Source organism: Heptranchias perlo, chromosome 4 (genome assembly GCF_035084215.1).
Source record: "Heptranchias perlo isolate sHepPer1 chromosome 4, sHepPer1.hap1, whole genome shotgun sequence".
Lineage (NCBI taxonomy): Eukaryota > Metazoa > Chordata > Chondrichthyes > Hexanchiformes > Hexanchidae > Heptranchias > Heptranchias perlo.
The window spans coordinates 117,367,990-117,388,620 of NC_090328.1; the positions used below are offsets into that span (position 1 = coordinate 117,367,990).

Genomic DNA, 20,631 nt, shown 5'->3' on the forward strand with positions numbered 1-20,631 from the left:
AGCGCACCACAGCACAGAGTCTGTTTAAACAGCGCACCACAGCACAGTCTGTTTAAACAGCGCACCACAGCACAGTCTGTTTAAACAGCGCACCACAGCACAGAGTCTGTTTAAACAGCGCACCACAGCACAGTCTGTTTAAACAGCGCACCACAGCACAGTCTGTTTAAACAGCGCACCACAGCACAGAGTCTGTTTAAACAGCGTACCACAGCACAGTCTGTTCAAACAGCGCACCACAGCACAGAGTCTGTTTAAACAGCGCACCACAGCACAGTCTGTTTAAACAGCGCACCACAGCACAGTCTGTTTAAACAGCGCACCACAGCACAGTCTGTTTAAACAGCGCACCACAGCACAGAGTCTGTTTAAACAGCGCACTACAGCACAGTCTGTTTAAACTGCGCACCACAGAACAGTCTGTTTAAACAGCGCACCACAGCACAGTCTGTTTAAACAGCGCACCACAGCACAGTCTGTTTAAACAGCGCACCACAGCACAGTCTGTTGAAACAGCGCACCACAGCACAGTCTGTTTAAACAGCACACCACAGCACAGTCTGTTTAAACAGCGCACCACAGCACAGAGTCTGTTTAAACAGCGCACCACAGCACAGTCTGTTTAAACAGCGCACCACAGCACAGAGTCTGTTTAAACAGCGCACCACAGCACAGTCTGTTTAAACAGCGCACCACAGCACAGTCTGTTTAAACAGCGCACCACAGCACAGAGTCTGTTCAAACAGCGCACCACAGCACAGTCTGTTTAAACAGCGCACCACAGCACAGTCTGTTTAAACAGCGCACCACAGCACAGAGTCTGTTTAAACAGCGCACTACAGCACAGTCTGTTTAAACAGCGTACCACAGCACAGTCTGTTTAAACAGCGCACTACAGCACAGAGTCTGTTTAAACAGCGTACCACAGCACAGTCTGTTCAAACAGCGCACCACAGCACAGAGTCTGTTTAAACAGCGCACCACAGCACAGTCTGTTTAAACAGCGCACCACAGCACAGTCTGTTTCAACAGCGCACCACAGCACAGTCTGTTTAAACAGCGCACCACAGCACAGAGTCTGTTTAAACAGCGCACTACAGCACAGTCTGTTTAAACTGCGCACCACAGAACAGTCTGTTTAAACAGCGCACCACAGCACAGTCTGTTTAAACAGCGCACCACAGCACAGTCTGTTTAAACAGCGCACCACAGCACAGTCTGTTGAAACAGCGCACCACAGCACAGTCTGTTTAAACAGCACACCACAGCACAGTCTGTTTAAACAGCGCACCACAGCACAGTCTGTTTAAACAGCGCACCACAGCACAGAGTCTGTTTAAACAGCGCACCACAGCACAGTCTGTTTAAACAGCGCACCACAGCACAGTCTGTTTAAACAGCGCACCACAGCACAGAGTCTGTTCAAACAGCGCACCACAGCACAGTCTGTTTAAACAGCGCACCACGGCACAGAGTCTGTTTAAACAGCGCACCACAGCACAGTCTGTTTAAACAGCGCACCACAGCACAGTCTGTTTAAACAGCGCACCACAGCACAGAGTCTGTTTAAACTGCGCACCACAGCACAGTCTGTTTAAACAGCGCACCACAGCACAGTCTGTTTAAACAGCGCACTACAGCACAGTCTGTTTAAACAGCGCACCACAGGACAAAGTCTGTTTAAACAGCGCACTACAGCACAGAGTCTGTTTAAACAGCGCACCACAGCACAGTCTGTTTAAACAGCGCACCACAGCACAGTCTGTTTAAACAGCACACCACAGCACAGTCTGTTTAAACAGCGCACCACAGCACAGTCTGTTTAAACAGCGCACCACAGCACAGTCTGTTTAAACAGCGCACCACAGCACAGTCTGTTTCAACAGCGCACCACAGCACAGTCTGTTTAAACAGCGCACCACAGCACAGTCTGTTTAAACAGCGCACTACAGCACAGAGTCTGTTTAAACAGCGCACCACAGCACAGTCTGTTTAAACAGCACACCACAGCACAGTCTGTTTAAACAGCGCACCACAGCACAGTCTGCTTAAACAGCGCACTACAGCACAGTCTGTTTAAACAGCGCACCACAGCACAGTCTGTTTAAACAGCGCACCACAGCACAGTCTGTTTAAACAGCGCACTACAGCACAGTCTGTTTAAACAGCGCACCACAGCACAGTCTGTTTAAACAGCGCACCACAGCACAGTCTGTTTAAACAGCGCACTACAGCACAGAGTCTGTTTAAACAGCGCACTACAGCACAGTCTGTTTAAACAGCGTACCACAGCACAGTCTGTTTAAACAGCGCACTACAGCACAGAGTCTGTTTAAACAGCGTACCACAGCACAGAGTCTGTTTAAACAGCGCACCACAGCACAGTCTGTTTAAACAGCGCACCACAGCACAGTCTGTTTAAACAGCGCACTACAGCACAGTCTGTTTAAACAGCGCACTACAGCACAGAGTCTGTTTAAACAGCGCACTACAGCACAGAGTCTGTGTAAACAGCGTACCACAGCACAGAGTCTGTTTAAACAGCGTACTACAGCACAGAGTCTGTTTAAACAGCGTACCATAGCACAGAGTCTGTTTAAACAGCGCACCACAGCACAGTCTGTTTAAACAGCGCACCACAGCACAGTCTGTTTAAATAGCGGACCACAGCACAGTCTGTTTAAACAGCGCACTACAGCACAGTCTGTGTAAACAGCGCACCACAGCACAGAGTCTGTTTAAAAAGCGCACTACAGCACAGTCTGTTTAAACAGCGCACCACAGCACAGTCTGTTTAAACAGCGCACCACAGCACAGAGTCTGTTTAAACAGCGCACCACAGCACAGTCTGTTTAAACAGCGCACCACAGCACAGTCTGTTTAAACAGCGCACCACAGCACAGAGTCTGTTTAAACAGCGCACCACAGCACAGTCTGTTTAAACAGCGCACCACAGCACAGTCTGTTTAAACAGCGCACCACAGCACAGAGTCTGTTTAAACAGCGTACCACAGCACAGTCTGTTCAAACAGCGCACCACAGCACAGAGTCTGTTTAAACAGCGCACCACAGCACAGTCTGTTTAAACAGCGCACCACAGCACAGTCTGTTTAAACAGCGCACCACAGCACAGTCTGTTTAAACAGCGCACCACAGCACAGAGTCTGTTTAAACAGCGCACTACAGCACAGTCTGTTTAAACTGCGCACCACAGAACAGTCTGTTTAAACAGCGCACCACAGCACAGTCTGTTTAAACAGCGCACCACAGCACAGTCTGTTTAAACAGCGCACCACAGCACAGTCTGTTGAAACAGCGCACCACAGCACAGTCTGTTTAAACAGCACACCACAGCACAGTCTGTTTAAACAGCGCACCACAGCACAGAGTCTGTTTAAACAGCGCACCACAGCACAGTCTGTTTAAACAGCGCACCACAGCACAGAGTCTGTTTAAACAGCGCACCACAGCACAGTCTGTTTAAACAGCGCACCACAGCACAGTCTGTTTAAACAGCGCACCACAGCACAGAGTCTGTTCAAACAGCGCACCACAGCACAGTCTGTTTAAACAGCGCACCACAGCACAGAGTCTGTTTAAACAGCGCACCACAGCACAGTCTGTTTAAACAGCGCACCACAGCACAGTCTGTTTAAACAGCGCACCACAGCACAGAGTCTGTTTAAACTGCGCACCACAGCACAGTCTGTTTAAACAGCGCACCACAGCACAGTCTGTTTAAACAGCGCACTACAGCACAGTCTGTTTAAACAGCGCACCACAGCACAAAGTCTGTTTAAACAGCGCACTACAGCACAGAGTCTGTTTAAACAGCGCACCACAGCACAGTCTGTTTAAACAGCGCACCACAGCACAGTCTGTTTAAACAGCACACCACAGCACAGTCTGTTTAAACAGCGCACCACAGCACAGTCTGTTTAAACAGCGTACCACAGCACAGTCTGTTTAAACAGCGCACCACAGCACAGTCTGTTTAAACAGCGCACCACAGCACAGTCTGTTTAAAGAGCGCACCACAGCACAGTCTGTTTAAACAGCGCACGACAGCACAGAGTCTGTTTAAACAGCGCACCACAGCACAGTCTGTTTAAACAGCGCACCACAGCACAGTCTGTTTAAACAGCGCACCACAGCACAGTCTGCTTAAACAGCGCACTACAGCACAGTCTGTTTAAACAGCGCACCACAGCACAGTCTGTTTAAACAGCGCACCACAGCACAGTCTGTTTAAACAGCGCACTACAGCACAGTCTGTTTAAACAGCGCACCACAGCACAGTCTGTTTAAACAGCGCACCACAGCACAGTCTGTTTAAACAGCGCACTACAGCACAGTCTGTTTAAACAGCGCACCACAGCACAGTCTGTTTAAACAGCGCACCACAGCACAGTCTGTTTAAACAGCGCACCACAGCACAGTCTGTTTAAACAGCACACTACAGCACAGAGTCTGTGTAAACAGCGCACTACAGCACAGTCTGTTTAAACAGCGCACCACAGCACAGAGTCTGTTTAAACAGCGCACTACAGCACAGTCTGTTTAAACAGCGCACTACAGCACAGAGTCTGTTTAAACAGCGCACCACAGCACAGTCTGTTTAAACAGCGCACCACAGCACAGAGTCTGTTTAAACAGCGCACTACAGCACAGTCTGTTTAAACAGCGCACTACAGCACAGTCTGTTTGAACAGCGCACCACAGCACAGTCTGTTTAAACAGCGCACCACAGCACAGTCTGTTTGAACAGCGCACCACAGCACAGAGTCTGTTTAAACAGCGCACTACAGCACAGTCTGTTTAAACAGCGCACCACAGCACAGTCTGTTTAAACAGCGCACCACAGCACAGTCTGTTTAAACAGTGCACCACAGCACAGAGTCTGTTTAAACAGCGCACCACAGCACAGAGTCTGTTTAAACAGCGCACCACAGCACAGAGTCTGTTTAAACAGCGCACCACAGCACAGTCTGTTTAAACAGCGCACCACAGCACAGTCTGTTTAAACAGCGCACTACAGCACAGAGTCTGTTTAAACAGCGCACCACAGCACAGTCTGTTTAAACAGCGCACCACAGCACAGTCTGTTTAAACAGCGCACTACAGCACAGAGTCTGTTTAAACAGCGCACCACAGCACAGTCTGTTTAAACAGCGCACCACAGCACAGTCTCTTTAAACAGCGCACTACAGCACAGAGTCTGTTTAAACAGCGCACCACAGCACAGTCTGTTTAAACAGTGCACTAGAGCACAGTCATCGGACCACTAGACACCGGACACGACAAAGGCAAACCAAGCCCAGTCGACCCTGCAAAGTCCTCCTCACTAACATCTGGGGACTTGTGCCAAAATTGGGAGAGCTGTCCCACAGACCAGTCAAGCAACAGTCTGACATAGCCATACTCACAGAATCATACCTTTCAGCCAACATCCCAGACTCTTCCATCACCATCCCTGGGTATGTCCTGTCCCACCAGCAGGACAGACCCACCAGAGGTGGCGGTACAGTGATATACAGTCAGGAGGGAGTGGCCCTGGGAGTCCTCAACATTGACTCTGGACTCCATAAAATCTCATGGCATCAGGTCAAACATGGGCAAGGAAACCTCCTGCTGATTACCACCTACCGTCCTCCCTCAGCTGATGAATCAGTCCTCCTCCATGTTGAACACCACTTGGAGGAAGCACTGAGGGTAGCAAGGGCGCATAATGTACTCTGGGTGGGGGACTTCAATGTCCATCACCAAGAGTGGCTTGGTAGCACCACTACTGACCGAGCTGGCCGAGTCCTGAAGGACATAGCTGCCAGACTGGGCCTGCGGCAGGTGGTGAGCGAACCAACACGAGGGAAAAACTTACTTGACATCGTCCTAACCAATCTACCTGTCGCAGATGCATCTGTCCATGACAGTATTGGTAGGAGTGACCACCGCACAGTCCTCGTGGAGACGAAGTCCCGTCTTCGCACTGAGGACACCATCCAGTGTTGTGTGGCACTACCACCATGCTAAATGGGATAGATTCAGAACAGATCCAGCAGTTTAGTGCTGTGGGCCATCAGCCGCAGCAGAATTGCATTCCAGCACAATCTGTAACCTCGTGGCCCGGCATATTCCTTACTCTACCATTACCAACAAGCCAGGAGATCAACCCTGGTTCAATAAGGAGTGTAGAGTGTAGAGCCAGGAGCAGCACCAGGCGTACCTAAAAATTTAGGTGCCAACCTGGTGAAGCTACAACTCAGGACTACATGCATGCTAAACAGCAGAAGCAACATGCTATAGACAGAGCTAAGCGATTCCACAACCAACGGATCAGATCAAAGCTCTGCAGTCGTGCCACATCCAGTCATGAATGGTGGTGGACAATTAAACAACTAACGGGAGGAGGAGGCTCTGTAAACATTCCCATCCTCAATGATGGCAGAGTCCAGCACGTGAGTGCAAAAGACAAGGCTGAAGCGTTTGCAACCATCTTCAGCCAGAAGTGCCAAGTGGATGATCCATCTCGGCCTCCTCCCGATATCCCCACCATCACAGCAGCCAGTCTTCAGCCAATTCGATTCACTCCACATGATATCAAGAAATGGCTGAGTGCACTGGATACAGCAAAGGTTATGGGCCCCGACAAAATCCTGGCTGTAGTACTGAAGACTTGTGCTCCAGAACTAGCTGCACCTCTAACCAAGCTGTTCCAGTACAGCTACAACACTGGCATCTACCCGACAATGTGGAAAATTGCCCAGGTAGTCCTGTCCACGAAAAGCAGGACAAATCCAATCCAGCCAATTACCACCCCATTAGTCTACTCTCAATCATCAGCAAAGTGATGGAAGGTGTCGTCGACAGTGCTATCAAGCGGCACTTACTCACCAATAACCTGCTCACCGATGCTCAGTTTGGGTTCTGCCAGGACCACTCGGCTCCAGACCTCATTACAGCCCTGGTCCAAACATGGACAAAAGAGCTGAATTCCAGAGGTGAGGTGAGAGTGACTGCCCTTGACATCAAGGCAGCATTTGACTGAGTGTGGCACCAAGGAGCCCTAGTAAAATTGAAGTCAATAGGAATCAGGGGGAAAACTCTCCAGTGGCTGGAGTCATACCTAGCACAAAGGAAGATGGTAGTGGTTGTTGGAGGCCAATCATCCCAGCCCCAGGACATTGCTGCAGGAGTTCCTCAGGGCAGTGTCCTAGGCCCAACCACCTTCAGCTGTTTCATCAATGACCTTCCCTCCATCATAAGGTCAGAAATGGGGATGTTTGCTTATGATTGCAGAGTGTTCATTTCCATTCACAACCCCTCAAATAATGAAGCAGTCCGAGCCCGCATGCAGCAAGACCTGGACAACATCCAGGCTTGTGCTGATAAGAGGCAAGTAACATTTACACCAGACAAGTGCCAGGCAATGACCATCTCCAACAAGAGAGAGTCTAAGAACCTCCCCTTGACATTCAACGGTATTACCATCACCGAATCGTCCACCATCAACATCCTGGGGGTCACCAGAAACTTAACTGGACCAGCCATATAAATACTGTGGCTAAAAGAGCAGGTCAGAGGCTTGGTATTCTGTGGCGAGTGACTCACCTCCTGACTCCCCAAAGCCTTTCCACCATCTGCAAGGCACAAGTCAGGAGCATGATGGAATACTCTCCACTTGCCTGGATGAGTGCAGCTCCAACAACACTCAAGAAGCTCGACACCATCCAGGACAAAGCAGCCTGCTTGATTGGCACCCCATCCACCACCCTAAACATTCACTCCCTTCACCACCGGCGCACTGTGGCTGCAGTGTGTACCATCCACAGGATGCACTGCAGCAACTCGCCAAGGCTTCTTCGACAGCACCTCCCAAACCCGCGACCTCTACCACCTAGAAGGACAAGAGCAGCAGGCACATGGGAACACCACCACCTGCACGTTCCCCTCCAAGTCACACATCATCCCGACTTGGAAATATATCACCGTTCCTTCATCGTCGCTGGGTCAAAATCCTGGAACTCCCTTCCTAACAGCACTGTGGGAGAACTTTCACCACACGGACTGCAGCGGTTCAAGAAGGCGGCTCATCACCACCTTCTCAAGGGCAATTAGGGATGGGCAATAAATGCCGGCCTCGCCAGCAATGCCCACATCCCATGAACGAATAAAAAAAAGTCTTTTTAAACAGTGCACTACAGCAAACAGTCTGTTTAAACAGCGCACTGCAGCAAACAGTCTGTTTAAACAGCGCACTACAGCAAACAGAGTCTGTTTAAACAGCGCACCACAGCACAGTCTGTTTAAACAGCACACTACAGCACAGAGTCTGTTTAAACAGTGCACCACAGCACAGTCAGTTTAAACAGCGCACCACAGCACAGTCTGTTTAAACAGCGCACCACAGCACAGTCTGTTTAAACAGCACACTACAGCAAACAGAGTCTTTTTAAACAGCGCACTACAGCAGAGTCTGATTAAACAGCGCACTACAGCAAAAACAGAGTCTGTTTAAACAGCGCACTACAGCAAACGGAGCTCTGTGAACTACAGCAAACAGAACTCATGACCGAAAGTCTCCCGATAAAAGCAGGGTTATTTCTCTAGAAAATGGCAATGAGTGGGGGATAGTTACATAATACAGATTATGTGCATAAAATCAATCCCAGTCACTTACAGCAGTGCGGTCTCCAGGCGTGATTGATGGGGGGATTACCCACTCATCGCCATTCTGGCCCAGAATAGTGGTGTCACCATATGCAGCCGAATTTAAATATATTACTTTGGTTCTGCACATTTTGTTCCCCTGGTCCAGTTTATTCTGCAAGGTGGAGGAGTCATGGTGCTGGTAAATGTTGCAAAATCCTCATTCATTCAAGAAACAGATCTTGGGACTCGGAGTGAGGATCCTGAGCCCAACAATATATGGCTATTCATGGAATTACATCAAATTTACAGCAAAGAAACAGGCCATTCGGCCCAACTGGTCTGTGCCGGTGTTTATGCTCCACACGAGCCTCCTCCCACTCCTCTTCATCTCACCCTATCAGCATATCCTTCTATTCCTTTCTTCCTCATGTGTTTATCTAGCTTCCCCTTAAATGTATCTATGTTATTCACCTCAGCCACTCCTTGTGGTAGCGAGTTCCACATTCTAACCACTCTCTGGGTAAAGAAGTTTCTCCTGAATTCACTATTTGATTTATTAATTACTTTCGTATATCGATGGCCCCTAGTTTTGGACTCCCCCCACAAGTGGAAACATCTTCTCTACATCTACCCTATCGAATCCCTTCATAATTTTAAAGACCTCTATCAGGTCACCCCTCAGCCTTCTCTTTTCTAGGCATACTCCTGGCTGTAACTTTAGTGGGAGCCCACCAGAATGGTCAGAAACCAGGCCGGGGCCTGGACATGCAGGGTCATGACCTCACGCTGAAGTATTCGGGATGGCATTTTGGGGTGGGGAGTTCTCTGCTCCAAAGCCTGTTCCAAAGCCGCATTCAATTACACCTCAGTTAAACATTAGTTGATAAACATTTCCTTGTTACCCAGATGGATTCGTTTAAAAAGAAAAATCCCCAGCCTTGCAACGGGGCAGCCGCTCCCGCTTATAGAAGTGACTTACTGAGTCCGTAATCTTTATCCTCCCGGTCACTCTCCTGCTTCCTCCAGCGACAACAAATGTGTTGGCAGACCATGGTCATGTGACTGAATGTGATGAGTGGCGGTGGGAGGACAGGCCTCTCGTGGAAGGTCATGATCAACTGGTACCGCTGAAACTTCCAAACTTGGTTTGATATCGACTTGACTTCAAAGAACGTGTTGCTGTGAAGAGGAGAGAGGCAAAAAAAGAAAAGGCAGAAGTGAGCCAAGATGTTAAAACAAAAAAAAAATGGGGGCTTCCTCGATCATCACGCCAAGGAAACTGCTTGATTCCTCTTTCTGAGGGGGACGTTTTTTAATAAAGAAAATCGTGGAGAAAAGGAAAGAGCAAGAGGGACGAAGAAACTGCGGGGTAGAGCCGGACTTTCTGCGGTGGTGTAAGGCGGGCGATAGCGGATTAGCAGCCCGTTTTACATCTCTCCTCGTTTTTATTTCCGTCGACTTCAAAATCCACCCCAAAGGTGGAAAAAAGAAAGAAAGAAAGAGAGGAAGGGATACGGAGAAAAGGTAAGTGATAAAACGAGTTTAAAAAAAAGAAGAAAGGACAAAAAAGGAGTTGGCCATTCAGCCCCTCGAGCCTGTTCCACCATTCAGTTCGATCATGGCTGATCTGTATCTTAACTCCATCTACCCGCCTTGGTTCCTAAACTCTTAATACCCTTACCTAAGGAAGGCAGTGGAGGCCAAATCATTAGATGTATTCAAGAAGGAGATAAATATATTTCTTAATGCTAAAGGGATCAAGGGATATGGGGAAAAAGCGGGAACAGGGTACTGAGTTAGACAATCAGCCATGATCATTTTGAATGGCGGAGCAGGCCCGAAGGGCCGCATGGCCTACTCTTGCTCCTATTTTCTACGTTTCTATGTTTCTAACAAAATCTTTCAATCTCAGTTTTGAAATTTTCAGGCTGACACTCCCAGTGCCAGTAGCAAGGGAGTGCTGCACTGTCGGAGGTGCAGTCTTTCGGATGAGACGTTAACCCGAGGCCCCGTCTGCCCTCTCAGTTGGACGTAAACAATCCCATGGCATTATTTCGAAGAAGAGCAGGGGAGTTCTCCCTGGTGTCCTGGGCCAATATTTATCCCTCAACCAACATCACTAAAATGGATTATCTGGTCATTATCAGATTGCTGTTTGTGGGATCTTGCTGTGCACAAATTGACTGCCGCGTTTCCTACATTACAACAGTGATTACATTTCAAAAGTACTTTGTTGGCTGTAAAGCGCTTTGGGACATCCTGAGGTCACGAAAGGTGCTATATAAATACAAGTCTCTCTTTCTTACCTTTGGTAAGCAACATTAACTTGCCAAATAAAAAGTTGCATTGGTAGTGCGCTGTATCGGATCACCAAGCTCGTGGTGTTAGAGAGGTGCAGTACAGGCTTACTCTGCCCACTCTGCTGAGTTCCCTATCTCGGCCTACTCCAGATTGCTCCCATGCACCTGAAATCTAGCGTATGGTCCTGGAGAAAGTAGGAGGGCTTCGTAATGAAACAATAGCACACAGAATGGGCTGTATAATTATCACTAGAGAATAGTTGAGGCTGCAAATGCAAGCATTTGGGGGCCGAGTTTCCGCCGGTTATAACAGCACAATCCGGGTGGGATCGGCCGAACCAGCACAAAACATCGGGGGGATTTTAAACGTAAGTGAGTTACGCCCAAAACCATTTACGTTCGTGTTCATCGCAATCTTTTACGCTGGTTTAAGACTCAATTCGCCCGAATCAGGCCCCGCCCACAAAACTGGCCCCACCCCCAGGTTCGACAGTGTGTTGGCGAAGGCTCTTCAAATTAGGTTCGTTTTCTCAGGTGTACAGGCACCAGTAGGCACGTTTTAAAAAATGTTCATATCAAAAAATATTTGATTTACTAAGAAACTGACTAGTGTACACCAATGAAATTATTAAATGTTTCAGTATAGTTTTTTTTAAAGTAATTTTCAGTGATTTTAAATCCGGTTACTCACAGGTGGAGGACTGGACACCCTTGTGAGAAAAACTTATTTTTGGTGTTAAACCCATTTTGAGCAGTATTAATAAAACTGCCCCAGTTTACCACCCTTAAATACATCAAGGAATACTTTTTAATGGAAAGAAAAAATAAAAGAAACAATTACATTCTAATACGCTGCCTGATTCACGGAAGATTTTACGTTTGTGATTATTCAAATGAATTTTAGCAGAAACTTGAACTGTAACCGAATCAGTGCAATTTCAAGCGCAGTTTTGGGCGCAATTTTCCCCGATTGCGCCCAGAGCGGAAACTCTACTCCCCTTTGTTCCCGTGGTCCAATCTTATTTTCTGCTTCTGAACTATATTCTTTATTATTTGCAAACTTTGTGCAAGCCAGGCCACACAATACTCACTTGAACACTGCTATAAGGAGGTTCACCAGCAGAATGTTTGCAACTAAGAGGTAACAGGCCATTATAGCTGGAATGATCCACGCTCCAGTTATGCAGGGGGGGAGGGGTCGACCATCTTCTGTTAACTCAGTCCCACATGGAGCTAAAAAAAAAGACATATTAACAAAATGAAGATCACTGCCAAGGCTTCATGTATCGATACAGCATTTGACCAAAGTAGATCGCCACTGATATTTTAACTTGTGTTGGGGGGGGGGCATATGTCGGAGACCCCATTTAGGATGATTTGTACACAGTGGGGGCATGAGAAGAAGAGATTGACAGGGAGGTTATCCATTAAGGAATCTCGGGTGATGTTATTAAAAAAAGCTCTCCTAGTTGTGTTCACCAGTGGAATCCCAGATTGGATTATTACCTCAAACCGAGTGAGTGTGTATGCTATGTATATATGATTGTAAATTTGATTCCTTGTTCCTTCTTTTGCAATTCTGCTGGCAGATGTTATGTTTCAATTGCTTTTATCACTGTCATTATTTGACTTTCATACAATCATAGAATCTTACGGCACAGAAGGAGGCCATTTGGCCCATCGTGCCTGTGCCAGCTCTTTGAAAGAGCTATCCAATTAGTCCCACTCCCCCCTGCTCTTTCAACCTTTTCAAGTATATAACCAGTTTCCTTTTGAAAGTTACTATTGAATCTGATTCCAACACCCTTTCAGGCAGCGCATTCCAGATCATAACAACTCGCTGTGTAAAAAAATTTCTACTCATCTCTCCTCTGGCTCTTTTGCCAAATACCTTAAATCTGTATCCTCTGGTTACCGACCCTCCTGCCAGTAGAAACAGTTTCTCCTTATTTACTCTATCAAAACCCTTCATGATTTTGAACATCTCTATAAAATCTCCCCTAAGATATATTGATTTTATAATATGAGTTTGAAGAGAGGTTAAATTTCCAAATGTGCTACTTGAAGGAATATTTGCGATGTAAGACTCAAAGTTAAATTGTATGAAACAAGAGCTGGAGTATGACTGTGCTATTTTTCAAGGAGAACAGCAGGAAATGCAATGATTTGCGTAGAATAGAGGGGTTCCCTATAAAGTGAACACGAGAACATGCTTGCCATATTTACGAACATACGAAGTGACGGGCAAGGAAAGATCAGCTGGTCCATCAAGCCTGCCCCACGCCTCATGATGGCCGGATCATCATGACGAGACACTTCTTCCCTCCCTCCCACCTCCCCCCACTCCTCCACCCCTCCCCTGCAGCCACGCAATCCCCTGGGAGAGGCAAAAAAAAACTAGGGCCAATAAGGGAAAAAAAATCTCTGGAAATTTCCTCTCTGACCCCCTCAGGCGATCAAAACCAATTCCAGAAGATCACGTGGTATTTAAATGTTGTTAAACAAATGTTTTCAATTGTTTAACGACGCAGGCGCATTGTTGGAAATTGTAATGAAATGCGACATGGTTTCACTTGCATTTGATGTCACTTTGATGTCATATGATGCACGGCTTTCTCTGACTTTGCCTCTTTCTCAAACAAACACAACGTTTGCCAGAACACTTTTTCATCAAGAACTCGCCCCTTTAAATATAAGTTCCATTTGTGTTTGAGGTGCAATTCATTCCTGATTATACAGGACCGAGTCCGATCACGGTCTCGCATCTGTTGCCGTGCAGATGAGAAGCAGGATTCAAACTTAGACTTAAATAGAACTTCATTTGAATTCGAATTGTTCAGAGTCAGGTTTTGAAACAGCATCGTGAAATAAGGGGTCATCAGTCCAAAATAATGACAGGCGGGAAACTCAAATCAAATCCAAACTGGTAGTGGTTTATGTCTAAGGTGTGATTGACTGTTAACCGACAGGGTCAAGTATCAGGGCTGACACTCACACCCAAACACGTTCAAATTCAACTACCTGAGTTTGGTCAGTTATTAACTGGGTCACCATACTTTAAAAAAATTCATTCTCGGGATGTGGACGTCGCTGGCAAGGCTGGCATTTATTGCCCATCCCTAGTTGCCCCTTGAGAAGGTGGTGGTGAGCCGCCTTCTTGAACCGCTGCAGTCTGTGTGGTGAAGGTTCGCCAACAGTGCTGTTAAGTCGGGAGTTCCAGGATTTTGACCCAGCGACGATGAAAGAACGGATGATATATTTCCAAGTCAGGATGGTGTGTGACTTGGAAATATATCGTCCGTTCTTGCAGGTGGTGGTGTTCCCTTGCACCTGCTGCCCTTGTCCTTCTAGGTCACGGATTTGGGAGGTGCTGCTGAAGAAGCCTTGGCGAGTTGCTGCAGTGCATCTTGTGGAAATGCCACGTAGAAGCAAGGGTCCCGAATATCCGTGGGGAGTGGGAGGGTTGTTGCATTCTGGTCCGAATGCTGGGTTGTACACGTCCATTGTCTTTGTCGCTGAGGTTCATGGGGTTAGGGGGATGGTCCACAGGGACGGACCTTTGTGGGTCGGTAAGAGGCAGCCACCACCTTCTAATATATATTTTTTAATTCTCCCCTCAGCTATTGGGGTCCAGGTCCTGATCGCAGCCTGAACTCCCCAGGTGGGCCCCACTCCTGCTGGCATTAGGGTTGCCAAACTCCAGGAGCCTCCAGGAATTGAAGATTAATCTCCAGGAAACTGCTGGGAGCAAAAACCCAGGAGTAAAATCATAGGGGCATTAAAAAAAATTGGTCATTTTTTTCATTTTCGTTGAACATTTATTAGTTATAAAAATATTGGTGATGGGATAAAAAGGCTGTTTGACTGACAGTCATGAATCACCCAATCGGGTAACGAAGTGTCTGTTAGCTTTCCAATTGGCCGTGAGAAGGCGGGGCGTCGCGAGGATGGGCGTGTTGGGCAACCAATGTGGGGGAGTGGAGGGGGGGTTGGAAGTGGGCGGTCATGTGATGGAACCTCCAGGAATACCTCCAACTAGAGTTGGCGGCCCTAGCCGGCGTAACACCCGCCAACTCTATGCTGGGGCCTGACTGGACGGCAGGATGGCAGGACCTCCTTCCTCGCTTAGGGAGTTCCCCACCCACGGCCCTAGTTCCGCCGCCCCATTGCATCGACGTGTCGCCCAGCACAAGGCGTTCCTGAAAACATCTGCGCAAGGCCGTAAACTCATCGGGCTAGACTTTCCAACAAATTGAGGCTCATTTTCATGCTGGCTTTTTGGGTGAACAGGAGCGGGAAAGATGGTGGGCTGGTATTCTGCTGACATGTCGCCTTTTGGATGAGACATTAAATGTTTGCAGTCTCAGGTGGATGTAAAAGATCCCACGGCCACGATTTCGAAGAAGAGCAAGGGAGTTCTCCCCGGTGTCCGGGCCAATATTTATCCCTCAACCAACATCACTAAAACAGATGCTTTGGTCATTATCACATTGCTGTTTGTGGGACCTTGTTGTGCACAAATTGGCTGCCACATTTCCCTACATTACAATGGTGACTACACTTCACAGGTACTTCATTGACTGGAAAGCGCTTTGGGACGTCCTGAGGTTGTGAAAGGCACTATACAGAGGCAAGAGTGCTACCAATGAGCCACGGCTAACAAGTTAAAGTATTAAATGTGTCACACTTGCATTAAATTATTCAGAACAGAAATAGCTACCATTCAGTTAAGTGCAATTTCTAGTCTTGCCTCTCAGCACAGGTTATGGATCCAAATTCAAAATCATATTCTAAAGTATGTCATGATTTAGGATAATAAGAATGGAGGAACATAAATGTGATTCAACCAACCTAAATAATGATGAGTTTTTCACTGCATGAAAATGGAGTCCAGCACTTTGTCAGATCACAGTGCAAGGAAGGAGCAAAATAATGAAAGTGGGGGTGGGGGAGATCAGAAATGAAAAATGGACGGATAACTTAAAAATATACAAGAATGGCATAAGGTAAAGTTATGATTCAATGTGAATAATTGTCAACAAGTACAGTAACTAACAAGTTTGCATTACCTGCTCATTGGAACCAATTGTTAATTGGTTAAAAACATAAGCCCTGATTTTGACCCTGCCCGTCCATGTAAACATAGGAACGGGGGAGGCCATTCAACCCCTCGAGCCTGTTCTGCCATTCAATTAGATCATGGCTGATCTGTTTCTGAACTCCATCTACCCGCCTTGGTTCTGTAACCCATAATACCCTTACCTAACAAAAATCTATCAATCTCAATTCTGAAATTTTCAATTGACCCCCAGCCTCATCAGCTTTTTGGGGGAGAGAGTTCCAGATTTCCACTACCCTTTGTGTGAAGAAGTGCTTCCTGACATCACCCCTGAACGGCCTGGCTCTAATTTTAAGGTTCTGCCCCCTTGTTCTGGTCTCCCCCACCAGAGGAAATAGTTTCTCTCTATCTACCCTATCAAATCCTTTAATCATCTTAAACACCTCAATCAGCTCACTCCTTAATTTTCTATGTTCAGTGGAATACAAGTCTAGTCTATGCAACCTGTCCTCATAATTTAACCCTTTGAGTCCCGGTGTAATTCTGTGCAGAAATGGAGTGTGCGCGAGGATTAAAATTGGGCTGGAGTAACCGTTTACACTGGCTGCACATACTGTACTTCCACTAGGTTATCAAGGGTAAAACAAAAAGTATTATTATTGCCAGAAATAATGGAGGGGGACTTTGATGGCACTGACTTTCTTAGTGCATATGCTGGCATTTTATTACAAGATAGTGGCACCTGAGTCCGACTTGGAACAAACTTGTATTTTTCCAGATCAATTCCGCAGCTAGAACGTAGCAGAAACACATTTTTAAAACAACACCCCAGCTTTAAAAACCTTTCAGCTTTTAGTTGAGACAAATGGTGAATTGGTGGGCAGGCACAGTCGCAAGCCGATAAACAATGTGCGGTCTGAGGAGCCCTCCGTGCCTGAGGAACACCCAGGTGCTCGTCGAGTTTGAGGATGGTACTTTGCGACAGGTAAACAAACCCTTTATTTTTTAATTGGGCCTATATCAGCATCTTCAGGAATACGTTTACATTGCAAAAAAAATTGAAAGCCTCACGCACTTACGGTCAATTTGGTCTGCGAATACTTCTCCGTAGATCATCCAGTAGGGCATGTAGAAAATGTTTCTTGCCAGCCTCCAGGAGGGATCTTCATTGGGGTGAAGAATTGCTTGACGTGCTACTCCGAAACTCATTAAAATCACCAGCATGATGATAACAAAATACATCATGTCAATCATCTGCAAGAAGTGGAGTGAAAAAGGATGCAGGGTTAGTAATCTAGGAACATGGGAATAGGAGAAGGCCATTCAGCCCCTCGAGCCTGTTCCACCATTCAATTAGATCATGGCTGATCTGTATCTTAACTCCATCAACCCACATTGCTTCCATAACCCTTAATACCCTTGGCTAACAAAAATCTATCTATCTCAGTTTTGAAATTTTCAATTGATCCCCAGCCCCATCTGCCTTTTGGGGGAGAGAGTTCCAGATTTCCACTACCCTTTGTGTGAAGAAGTGCTCCCTGACATCACCCCTGAACGGCCTAGCTCTAATTTTAAGGTTCTGCCCCCTTGTTCTGGACTCCCCCACCAGAGGAAATAGTTTCTCTCTATCTACCCTATCAAATCCCTTTAACCATCTTAAACACATCAATTAGATCACCCCTTAATCTTCTATACTCGAGGGAATACAAGCCTAGTCTATGCAACCTGTCCTCATAATTTAACCCTTTTAGCCTTGGTATAGTGGGGCATAACTTGGAAATGTGGAGGCCAATTTGGAAATGTTTCTTGTGCATTTCTCCTAGCTTACCATTGTCTTTCCAACTTATTTACCATCTAGATAATTTGTTATCTGGGAAATGTTGTTCTGTATCACCTGTGAGAAAATGGGATTCCCAATGGGGATTTCCTTATGTAGACTGCTGATAGAGGAGGAGCAAGAGGAGGAGGAAGAGTAGTAGGAAGAGGAAGAGTAGGAGGAAGAGGAAGAGTAGTAGGAGGAGGAAGAATAGTAGGAGGAGGAAGAGCAGTAGGAGGAGGAAGAGTAGTAGGAGGAGGAAGAGTAGGAGGAGGAGGAAGAGTAGGAGGAGGAGGAAGAGCAGTAGGAGGTGGAAGAGCAGTAGGAGGAGGAAGAGCAGTAGGAGGAGGAAGAGTAGGAGGAGGAGGAAGAGTAGGAGGAGGAAGAAGAGCAGTAGGAGGAGGAGGAAGAGCAGTAGGAGGAGGAAGAGTAGGAGGAGGAGGAAGAGTAGGAGGAGGAGGAAGAGTACACAAAGGGTAGTGCACCCTCCCTCCCCAGAAAATTCTTGTATTTGAATTGAATGGCTTAGCCCCTCCCTTGGATACCAGACCAGATATAATTGTACAAATGTATGTTCCCGTGAACACATTTCACACAGATTTCACAGAGATTTCACAGGTGCAAGTTCTGGAATGCAATCCTGGTGGGCAAAGCTCTGTGAGACTAATTTGTATCAAAAAAAAGCTGGGCCATTTTCTGAGTGAACTGGTTTTAAACTCCCTTTGTACAATAATGGAAAGAAAACGAGCAGCTTCATCACACATTACATTCTATTTTTCACAGCTAATTTATGTGCAAGATAAACAATTTCACTGAACTACTGGTCAGTTTGGGAATCCAGGATTAAATTTACAAAAGTGAAATGCAGTGTTCATGTAAAGACAGCACGTTAATACAAAAATTATTTTATGAAAAATCTGTACCTGTGAGATTACTTTCAAAGTCAGACAGGAAGATAGGAACAGGAATTGGCCATTCTGCCCCTCAAGCCTCAATTAGATCATGGCTGATCTGTACCTCCACCTCATTTACTCTCTATATCCCTTGATACCCTTATCTAACAAAAATCTAACGACCTCAGTCTTGAAAGCTTCAGTTGATCCCCAGCATCTACAGCCTTTTGGGGGAGCGAGTTTCAGATTTCTACTACCCTTTGTGTGAAGAGGTGCTTCCTCCTTTCACTCCTAAATGGCCGTGCTCTAATTTTAAGGCTATGCCCCCCACCTTGTTCTGGATTCCCCACCAAAGCAAATAGTCTCTCAAATCCTTTAATCATCTTAAACACCTCGATCTGATCACCGTTTAATCGTCTACAGTCGAGGGAATAAAAGCCAAGTTTATGCAACCTGTCCTCATAATTTAACCCTTCAACCCCCCGATATTATTCTGTGAATCAGGGCTGCATCCCCTCCAAGGCCAATATATCCTTCCTGCTGTCAATGAATGGTTTAAAACAGTTCATAACATGGCTTTATTTTATATTGTAATACCTTGAAATAAAGGCACAATGGCTATCTATAAGCAAATTAGGATGGTGAAAGTTTTGGTCTCATGCATTTACTTAGAATTACATAGAATTTACAGCACAGAAACAGGCCATTCGGCCCATCTGGTCTATGCCTGTGTTTATGCTCCACACGAGCCTCCTCCCTCCCTACTTCATCAAAACCTATCAGCATAACCTTCTATTCCTTTCTCCCTCATGTGTTTATCGAGCTTCCCCTTAAATGCATCTATGCTATTCGCCTCAACTACTCCATGTGGCAGCGAGTTCCACTTTCTCACCACTCTCTGGGTAAATAAGTTTCTCCTGAATTCCTTATTGGATTTATTAGTGACTATTTTATATTTATGGCCCCGAGTTCTGGTCTCCCCCACAAGTGGAAACATCTTCTCTACATCTACCCTATCGAACCCCTTCATAATTTTAAAGACATCTGAGGTCACCCCTCAGCATCCTCTTTTTCTAGAGAATAGAGCTTCAGCTTGTTCAGCCTTTCCTGATAATTATAACCTCACAGTTCTGGTATCATCCTTTGTATCTAACATTTTGTACTCGAGCTGCATTTGAACACAGAGACGACTGATTAAATAGTTTATTTCTCTCACCATTTTCCCAATCATCATGACATAAGGTCCCAGATACTTGTTGACCCCGAAGATGTCCAGTAGACGAATGTACCAGTAAATGATGTCTACGCAGTAGATAACTCGCCCATAGCTCATGTATGGCTGCTCCTGCAAGCGTAGCACCATTCCAACAGAAAAAAGCAGGATCGCCATGAGGTCGGTGATGTTCCAGTACTCCTGCAGCCAGACTTTCACCTTCTGCAGCAGTTTTCCAGGCTCCGACATCAGGATCTGTTCCAATCAAAGACTATATCAATTCAATGGAAATGGCCAGCAGAGTAAATGATGGCGATCTGTATTAATAAGCACTGTTGTACAGAGTAACAGGAATGCAGGTTGGCTCCCATGACCATGGTGGGTTGACCATCTGGATGCGGGGCGGAGGGGGGGGAGTTGTGGGGGGAGGCAGGGGAGTTGGGGGGCGGAGGCAGGGGAGTTGGGGGAGAGGCTGGGGGAGTACAGAGGCAATAAAGAACTGGTGAGTGAATCAATGCATGTCACCATGCAGCCAGTTCAAGGGTAAAATTGTCAGAGGATTGATTCCAGCCATGTAGTGCTTGGCCATGGGATAGCATAAAAGGAAATGGAAGAAAAATCATTCAAAAACAGGGTCAAATTAAAAAAGAAATTGCCTGAAAATATAGATATTATATACTCGTCCCTCTGGCAGCTCCTGT

The 20,631-nt window shown here is 46.5% G+C and overlaps 1 protein-coding gene across 5 annotated transcripts in view; it reads right to left on the reverse strand.

The window, feature by feature from the left end:
* trpm3 (transient receptor potential cation channel, subfamily M, member 3) overlaps nucleotides 1-20,631 on the reverse strand; it is a 425,666-nt gene that overhangs the window by 14,535 nt on the left and 390,500 nt on the right. For all 5 annotated transcript variants that reach the window (XM_067983531.1, XM_067983535.1, XM_067983534.1 and 2 more), the window contains 4 exons: nucleotides 19,934-20,185; nucleotides 17,088-17,262; nucleotides 12,041-12,182; nucleotides 9,629-9,828 (listed from right to left, as the gene is read on the reverse strand). In XM_067983531.1, the coding sequence (XP_067839632.1) occupies nucleotides 9,629-9,828; nucleotides 12,041-12,182; nucleotides 17,088-17,262; nucleotides 19,934-20,185 (769 nt within the window). The remainder of the gene's footprint in view (nucleotides 1-9,628; nucleotides 9,829-12,040; nucleotides 12,183-17,087; nucleotides 17,263-19,933; nucleotides 20,186-20,631) is intronic.